Source organism: Mustelus asterias, chromosome 29 (genome assembly GCF_964213995.1).
Source record: "Mustelus asterias chromosome 29, sMusAst1.hap1.1, whole genome shotgun sequence".
In the NCBI taxonomy this organism is placed as follows: domain Eukaryota; kingdom Metazoa; phylum Chordata; class Chondrichthyes; order Carcharhiniformes; family Triakidae; genus Mustelus; species Mustelus asterias.
Genome location: NC_135829.1, coordinates 9,500,194 through 9,506,528, shown reverse-complemented (window position 1 = coordinate 9,506,528; position 6,335 = coordinate 9,500,194). Strand labels below are relative to the sequence as shown.

Below are 6,335 nucleotides of genomic sequence, written 5' to 3'. Positions count from 1 at the left end.
AAATATTCCCCTGATGTTAAAACCAAACACAAATTGCTGCGGATGCTGGAATCTGAAACAAAAACAGAAAATGCTGGAGAATCTCAGCAGGTCCGACAGCATCTGGGCGGCATGGTGGCACGGTGGGTTGGCACTGCTGCCTCACGGCGCCAGGGACCCGGGTTCGACTCCCGGCTCGGGTCACTGTCTGTGCGGAGTCTGCACGTTCTCCCCGTGTCTGCATGGGTTTCCTCCGGGTGCTCCGGTTTCCTCCCACTGTCTGAAAGACGTGCTGGTTAGGGTGGATTGGCCGTGCTAAATTCTCCCTCAGTGTAACCCGAACAGGCGCTGGAGTGTGGCAACTAGGGGATTTTCACAGTAACTTCATTGCCGTGTTAATGTAAGCCTACTTGTAACACTAATAAGATAAATAAACTTTTTAAGAAAAGCATCTGTGGAGAGAGAATGGAGCCAATGTTTCGAGTCTGGATGACCCTTCCCTTCTCCAAGCTCTGACGCAGGGTCATCCAGAATGTTGGCTCTATTCTCTCTCCATAGATGCTTTTTGAAAAAGTTTATTTATTGTCACAAGTAGGCTTACATTAACACTACAATGAAGTTACTGTGAAGATCTTCTAGTCACCACACTCTGGCGCCTGTTCGAGGGAGAATTTAGCATGGCCAATCCACCTAACCAGCACATCGTGAATGTAGCCCAGTCCATCATAAAAACCAGCCTCCCATCCATTGACTCTGTCTACACTTCCCGCTGCCTCGGACAAGCAGCCAGCATAATCAAAGACCCCACCCATCCCGGACATTCTCTCTTCCACTGGGAAAAAGATACAAAGGTCTGAGGTCATGTACCAACCGACTCAAGAACAGCCTCTTCCCTGCTGCTGTCAGACTTTTGAATGAACCTACCTCGCATTAAGTTGATCTTTCTCTACACCCTAGCTATGACTGTAACACTACATTCTGCACTCTCTCCTTTCCTTCTCTATGAATGTTGTGCTTTGTCTGTGTAGCACGTAATATTTATATAATAAAATAATAAAAGCAATACTTTTCACTGTATACTACTATGTGTGACAATAATAAATCAAATCATAGTCTTTCAGACTGTGGAAGGAAACCGGAGCACCCGGAGGAAACCCAAGCAGACACGGGGAGAACGTGCAGACTCCACACGGTGACCCAAGCCCATAACACTACATTCTACACCCTCTCCTTCCCTTCTCTATGAACAGTATGCTTTGTATAGTGCGCAAGAAACAATACTTTTTACAGTGTTCCAATACATGTGACAACAATAAATCAACTCAAAGTCTCTTGGATTGTGGGAGGAAACCGGAGCACCTGGAGGAAACCCACGCAGACACGGGGAGAACATGCAGACTCCACACAGACAGTGGCCCAAGCCAGGAATCGAACCCGGGTCCCTGGCGCTGCGAGGCAGTAGTGCTAATGTGCTGTCGGACCTGCTGCGACTTTCCAGCATTTTCTATTGAAACCAAAGAAACCCTACAGTGCAGAAGGAGACCATTCAGCCCATCGAGTTTGCACTGACCACAATCCCACCCAGGCCCCATCCCCTCAACGTCACATATTTACCCTACTAGTACCCCCTGACACTAAGGGAGAATTTATCACACAGAACCCCTACAGTGCAGGAGGCCGCCATTCGGCCCATCGAGCCTGCACTGACCACAATCCCACCCAGGCCCTGTTTGTATTCTATTCCATTAGATTGACAGCATACATGTTTACACGAAAACAGTACCTCTTAACGAGTTCCAACCATTTCTGCACCTTTAGAAATACAATAATTACGCCAGTTGCTTTTAAAAAATAATTTTCAATTCTTGCCCTAAGGGCATCACTTTTTATTCCTGTTCACCCTGTGCAGTCTGAAAGGTCGGGGGGACAACAGAAGTGTACATTTCATCGCAGAGGGCATTGTCCGTCCCTGTGTCTTCTCATCCTCGCTCTGGGCTTCTGAAGCCGAGGAGGAGTCAAGTGAAGACCTGCTGGCGTTGAGTGGCGGCTCCGGACAGGTGGACCTGGGCGGAGATGGAGTCCTGCTTTGGGTCAGGGTGACCGAAGACTGGTCTGGCGGGCGGACCTGCTTCGACTGCGGTTGGCTTGTCATGATGCTGCTGAACCAATTTTCAGGGCGGGGAAGACCCATCGAGCCGGGGGCGCCTCGGTCGGCCACCGCGTAATCCACGTACCCGCCATCCCTCGCGCTGAGAGTGTTGGCCGCTGCCGGCGAGGTCAGGTCCCCCCTTTGGCTTGGGGAGGGGTCTCCCTCACTTTGATCACCAGGTTTAAGCCCCTGTAGCAAGTGCGACGATGCCCATGGATTCCAGGACTGCCTGTCGGAAAGCCTCGACACAGCCACAGTCCCCGGTGTATCAACGAATGAGTCTTCACTTTGTTCCCGCAGGCTCTGAATCTGCTGCCAATCCTTCACGTTTGCTGTTGGAGGGGGGGTGAGGACAACACAGTGTTAAAAGTCAGCACCAGACTAAAAGGAAATGGCAGCAAGCTCTCAAACAGAGGAAGAGGAGACTTTACCTTTCATCAGACACTCATTCTTGTGCCTCAATGCTTCCATCTCACAAGCCATGGCAGACATCTGGAATAAATTTAGCAGCTTGTTAAGCTTCATGTTCACTAATTTAACAGAATCTGCAGGGCAATCAAACCTGGAGTATCTTTGGGTTTTCCAAATCAAAGACAATGGGCACAGTGGTTAGCACTGCTGCCTCACAGCGCCAGGGACCCGGGTTCAATTCCGGCCTCGGCAGGGGCACGGGCACACGCAGACACTCACACACACACAATATTTAGATATAGATCCGGAACTAGGGAACACCATCTAATAAACGATGTCCCATTTACAATAGAGATTTATTTCTCTCCAGCCAGTCATGAGTCTGTGGAACTCTTCCCCAATGAGTGGCAGAGGCAGAGCCACTGAATGGTTAATAAGGGCGGCACGGTAGCACAGTGGTTAGCACTGCTGCTTCACAGCTCCAGGGACCTGGGTTCGATTCCCGGCTTGGGTCACTGTCTGTGTGGAGTTTGCACATTCTCCTCGTGTCTGTGTGGGTTTCCTCCGGGTGCTCCGGTTTCCTCCCACAGTCCAAAGATGTGCGGGTTAGGTTGATTGGCCATGCTAAAATTGCCCCTCGTGTCCTGAGATGCGTAGATTAGAGGGATTAGTGGGTAAATGTGTAGGAATATGGGGGTAGGGCCTGGGTGGGATTGTGGTCGGTGCAGACTCGATGGGCCGAATGGCCTCTTTCTGTACTGTAGGGTTTCTATGATTTCTGTGAAGGGAGCAGTAGATTGATTCCCTCAGTGTATCGGGATGGTGAACAGGATGAGTGTCATAGAGGCCACAGCCTGATCAGCTAGGAGCTTACTCAATGGCGGAGCAGGCCTGAGGGGACGAGTAAACTAAACTAAAAAAAGTGCAAGACGGAGTAAAAATTGGCTCCTGTCTCATCCTTTGTTTTATTTATTAGTGTCACAAGTCGGCTTACATTAACACTGCAATGAAGCTACTGTGAAAATCCCTTAGTCGCCACACTCTGGCACCTGTTCGGGTTACACTGAGGGAGAATTTAGCACGGCCAATGCACCCTAACCAGCACGTCTTTCAGGCTGTGGGAGGAAACCCACGCAGACACGGGGAGAACGCGCAAACTTCGCACAGACAGTGACCCAAGTCGGGAATTGAACCTGGGTCCCTGACGCTGTGAGGCAGCAGAACTAACCACTGTGCCACTGGCTTTCTGGATTATAACACCTTTGAAGGCAGCCTTTGGTTAGAACCACCCAATAGTCACACTTGAATTCCTTGAAGGAGGCTTTGTTAGAAAAGCTCACAGGACCAGTCCCTCAGTAAGGATATATTCCCAACAGCACTGTCACAATGAAATCCCACTCCAGACACTTTGCCAATCGCTGACCAAGTTTTAAGAGGATGTCGCCATTACCTTTTCCGTTTTGGAATCCAGGTGCTGCTGCAGGCTCTGAATTTCCTCCTCCAGTTTCTGAAAATTCGGAAAGCCCGCCCCTTCTTTCAGCTTCCGATTCTCTCCCTCCAAGCCCAGCTTCTGTCCCTCCTGGGATTTCACCATTTCCACCACATTCTGTCACGCGGAGAGAGAGAGGGAGAGAGAGAGAGAGCAGCAAGTTAATCCCAGGGGACCCGGAGTCCAGGGTAGGCACGTGCTAATTCCGACCCCTGGGCCAAGATGCTGCATTAGTTCAACAACGGGCAGGAGCGCATTTGCAGAGTGGCGAAGACCCTCAAAGCCCAGGGAAGGATTGAGAAAAAAAAGAATCGATGGGGAGTCCCATTCCTGATTTCTAGCCAGTGCTGAACTGTACAAGCTTGGGTGGCATTGGTTACTATCATAACATCGCTACATTGAAGAGAGAGGCCATTTGGTCCATCAAGTCTGCATCGTGTGATGTTAGTGTACCTTTAAGAGTTCGTTTTTTTAATTTATAGAGTCATAGTCATAGAGGTTTACAGCATGGAAACAGGCCCTTCAGCCCAACTTGTCCGTGCCGCCCTTATTTTTTTTTTAAAAACCCCTAAGCTAATCCCAATTGCCCGCATTTGGCCCATATCCCTGTATACCCATCGTACCCATGTAACTGCCTGAATGCTTTTTAAAAGATAAAATTGTATCCGCCTCTACTACTACCTCTGGCAGCTTGTTCCAGACACTCACCACCCTGTGTGTGAAAACATTGCCCCTCTGGACACTTTTGTACCTCTCCCCTCTCACCTTAAACCCATGTCCTCTAGTTTTAGACTCCCCTACCTTTGGGAAAAGATATTGACTATCTACCTTGTCTATGCCCCTCATTATTTTATAGACCTCTATAAGGTCACCCTTAGAGACCATGCTCACAGCCTCAGCTGATGTCATTGTTGGGAAGGGAAAAAGCTGTGGGCAACAGCGATTTCATTTTCATTTGGGAGCTGCAGGTTTGAGTTTTTCATTTTAGAAGGGACAGCAAGCTAAAAAGAAGTGTTTTCCCTCTCTCCCTGTTCTTTTGAAAATTCTGTTGCTGAGCTGAAAACAAGATCTTGTTTCCCTGAGGGGTGAAAACCTGTTGCTGTTGGGGGCTGGACCAGATTCTCACTCGTGTTTTGGGAAGCTGTCTGGTCTTCGAACTGTTCTGAGTCTCAAGAGCATTTGACTGCAGAATTCAACTGATGGCCCCGTTCCCAGTGTCACGTGAGCAGTAGTCTGTGCTGTGTTAAATCTGTGAAAAAGGTCTTTTGTCTATGGGAGGTTTTGGTTTTGATTGGGACAGCTTATATATATTCATGATTGCTTGTTTCTTGCTTGTAATTGATAAAAGTTCTTTACTAAATTTCTTACCATGCATGTTAATTATATTCTTAACTAAACTTTGTTTGATAAAAGCTCCCTAGTGGCTCACTTGAATCATACCTAAAGTGAAACATGTCAAGCTTATCCTAGCCAAATTCAAGTTGCAAAACCTATGATTCAGGCGGGCTTCATAAAACACTTTGGAGCTTCTAACCTGAACCGCAACAATCAAAAGAGCATCCCACCCAGGCCCTCGCTATTCGCTTCAGCCATTCCAAGGTACCAAGGTCCACACTGTCTTTGGGTGAAGAAGTTTCTCCTGAATTCCATACTGTATCTCTTGACAACGGTCTCATATCGATGGCCTCCATTATATTCTTTCCCACAAAAGAAAACATTCTCTCTGTACCTATTTTCCTAATTTTTAAAGAATCCCATTAGATCACACCTTGGCCTTCTTTGCTTCATAGAATCCCTACAACACAGAAGAGGCCTTTTGGCCCATCCAGTCTGCACCGAGGGGTGGCACGGCAGCACAGTGGTTAGCGCTGATGCCTCACAGCAGCAGGGACCCAGGTTCGATTCCTGGCTCAGGGTCACTGTCTGTGTGGAGTTTGCACATTCTCCCCGTGTCTGCGTGGGTTTCCTCCGGGTGCTCCGGTTTCCTCCCACACTCCAAAGATGTACGGGTTAGGTTGATTGGACATGCTAAATTGATCTTCGTGTCCCGGAATGTGATAGGTGAGAGGGATTAACAGGTAACTCAGCAGGGATAGGGCTGGGTGGGATTGTTGTCAGTGCAGACTCGATGGGCTGAATGGCCTCCTTCTGCACTGCGGGGTTTCTATGACTCTCTGGCAGAGTATCCTACCCAGGCCCTCTCTCTTGCCCTATCCCCATAACCCCGCATGTTTCCCACGGCCAATCTGCCTAACCTGCACTTGGACAGTGGAAAATGGAGCAACCGGAGGAAACCCATGCAGACAT

At 48.8% G+C, this 6,335-nt stretch overlaps 1 protein-coding gene across 1 annotated transcript in view; it reads right to left on the bottom strand.

The window, feature by feature from the left end:
- Positions 1-1,838: 1,838 nt before the first annotated feature.
- Positions 1,839-6,335, bottom strand: part of LOC144480409 (uncharacterized) — a 39,922-nt gene continuing 35,425 nt past the window's right edge. Inside the window, exons 8-10 of the mRNA XM_078199816.1 lie at positions 3,990-4,145; positions 2,560-2,620; positions 1,839-2,460 (exon numbers count right to left, since the gene is read on the bottom strand). Of these exons, the coding sequence (XP_078055942.1) occupies positions 1,859-2,460; positions 2,560-2,620; positions 3,990-4,145 (819 nt within the window). The 3' untranslated portion in view covers positions 1,839-1,858. The remainder of the gene's footprint in view (positions 2,461-2,559; positions 2,621-3,989; positions 4,146-6,335) is intronic.